Raw genomic sequence first — 1,644 nt, 5'->3', positions numbered from 1 at the left:
GTAAGTAAACATTTGTGGAGCATTGAATAGTTGGGGATGGATTAAATAGGTAGGTGATAGTAGGAATAAATAAAGAGGTTATGGTGCGTAAATAGGGGATAGGTTAAATAAATAGGAAATAGGAAATAGTGATCGTAGGTGTAGGTAGGTAGTGCTTGATTGTTAGGTAGGTAGGTGAAGGTAACACTATAAAAATAAGTGAAGTGAATATATATATATATATATATATATATATATATATATATATATATATATATATATATATATATATATGTATATAGATACATATATATATATATATATATATATATATATATATATATATATATATATATGTATATAGATACATATATATATATATGTATATATATATATATACATATATATATAGTTAAATTAATTCTCTAATAATATACATACTGAAATTAATCAATGATGAAACACTAGCAATATTTATTGGAATCTTTTTGTAATTTGTATGGCTTTTATTCCTTTTGTACGTAGTGACATTTAAATATCTTGTGGATAGTGCGAAATAGATCAGACTTCGGTTAAAATATATATTAAAAATTTTTTTTTCCAGATTACAAAAGGAGTTTAATTCGGTTAATATATTTTTTTTCAGATAACAAAAGGTGTTCGATTTAAATTTAAATTATATAATTATATTTTTTTTTCAGATAACAAAAGGAATTTTTATATATGACACACAATCAGGATGTCGTTCCCTACTCCTAAGCGCCATATGCCACAACCAAATCTGAATCAAGATATAATCACAAAAATCCTCAAAAGGCTGGCTGTGAAATCTCTGCTGCAATTTAGGTGTGTTCCAAAATTTTGGCGTGCTTTAATATCATCTCCATAATTTGTCAAATTGCACCTAAATTTTCACTCGAAAAAGGATATTAAGGTCATGACGTATAGCAGTGTAAATCGGATTAGCTATATGTCCTTGTTTTCTATTACAGAAAACAAGCAATCATCACTTCGCAAGTTTATTACATTGACCGCTCGGTCTTAATCCCTAAAGGTGGTTTCGAATTCTTGGGTTCTTGCAATGGACTCTTTTGCTTTCGTGCTAAACCATATCAAATAATGATTTGGAACCCTTCATTAAATGGAAACATCAAGACAATCCCAGATGTCTGGCGGTCGGGCAACATTATTAGTATATTTGGATTTGGATGCGACATGCATAATCAGGATTACAAGGTTGTTTATGCTTATTATGCGGAGAATAATGGTGATGAAAATGTGATTTTGGTGTATAAGTTTAAGCGTGGGTCATGGAAAAGAAGTGATAGAGGGTTTAGTAGTGGGTTTGTTTATCCCAGAATTGCTGGGTTTGTGAGTTGTAGTCTCAATTGGTGCAACAATAATTTAGATGACAGTGAATGGAATTGGAATATAATTTCTTTTAATTTAACCACTGAAACAGCCAAAGGTATAGCGTTACCCAGCCATGAACATGGAGCTGCCATTTGTATAGGTGAGTCAAGAGGATTGCTTTTTGCAGGTTTTCATCACAAACATCAAATGGAAGTTTGGGTGATGAATGAGTTTGGAGTTGAAGCTATAGCGTTACCACTTCATCATCCACTTCTCCGGGGTTCAGAGAACACTGCATACAGAGCTCCATAG

General features: G+C 31.1%; 1 protein-coding gene across 1 annotated transcript; it reads left to right on the top strand.

The window, feature by feature from the left end:
- The first annotated feature begins 718 nt into the window (after window positions 1–718).
- On the top strand, window positions 719–1,644 carry LOC109176429 (F-box/kelch-repeat protein At3g23880-like). Its single transcript, XM_019325858.1, has 2 exons — window positions 719–825; window positions 972–1,644. The coding sequence occupies exons 1-2, from the start codon at window positions 719–721 to the stop codon at window positions 1,642–1,644; spliced, it is 780 nt and encodes a 259-aa protein (XP_019181403.1).

The sequence above is a fragment of the Ipomoea nil genome, unplaced genomic scaffold (genome assembly GCF_001879475.1).
Source record: "Ipomoea nil cultivar Tokyo-kokei standard unplaced genomic scaffold, Asagao_1.1 scaffold0706, whole genome shotgun sequence".
Classification (NCBI taxonomy): domain Eukaryota; kingdom Viridiplantae; phylum Streptophyta; class Magnoliopsida; order Solanales; family Convolvulaceae; genus Ipomoea; species Ipomoea nil.
The sequence above is the reverse complement of the archived record's forward strand: the minus strand, read 5'-3'. Positions and strand labels throughout refer to the sequence as shown.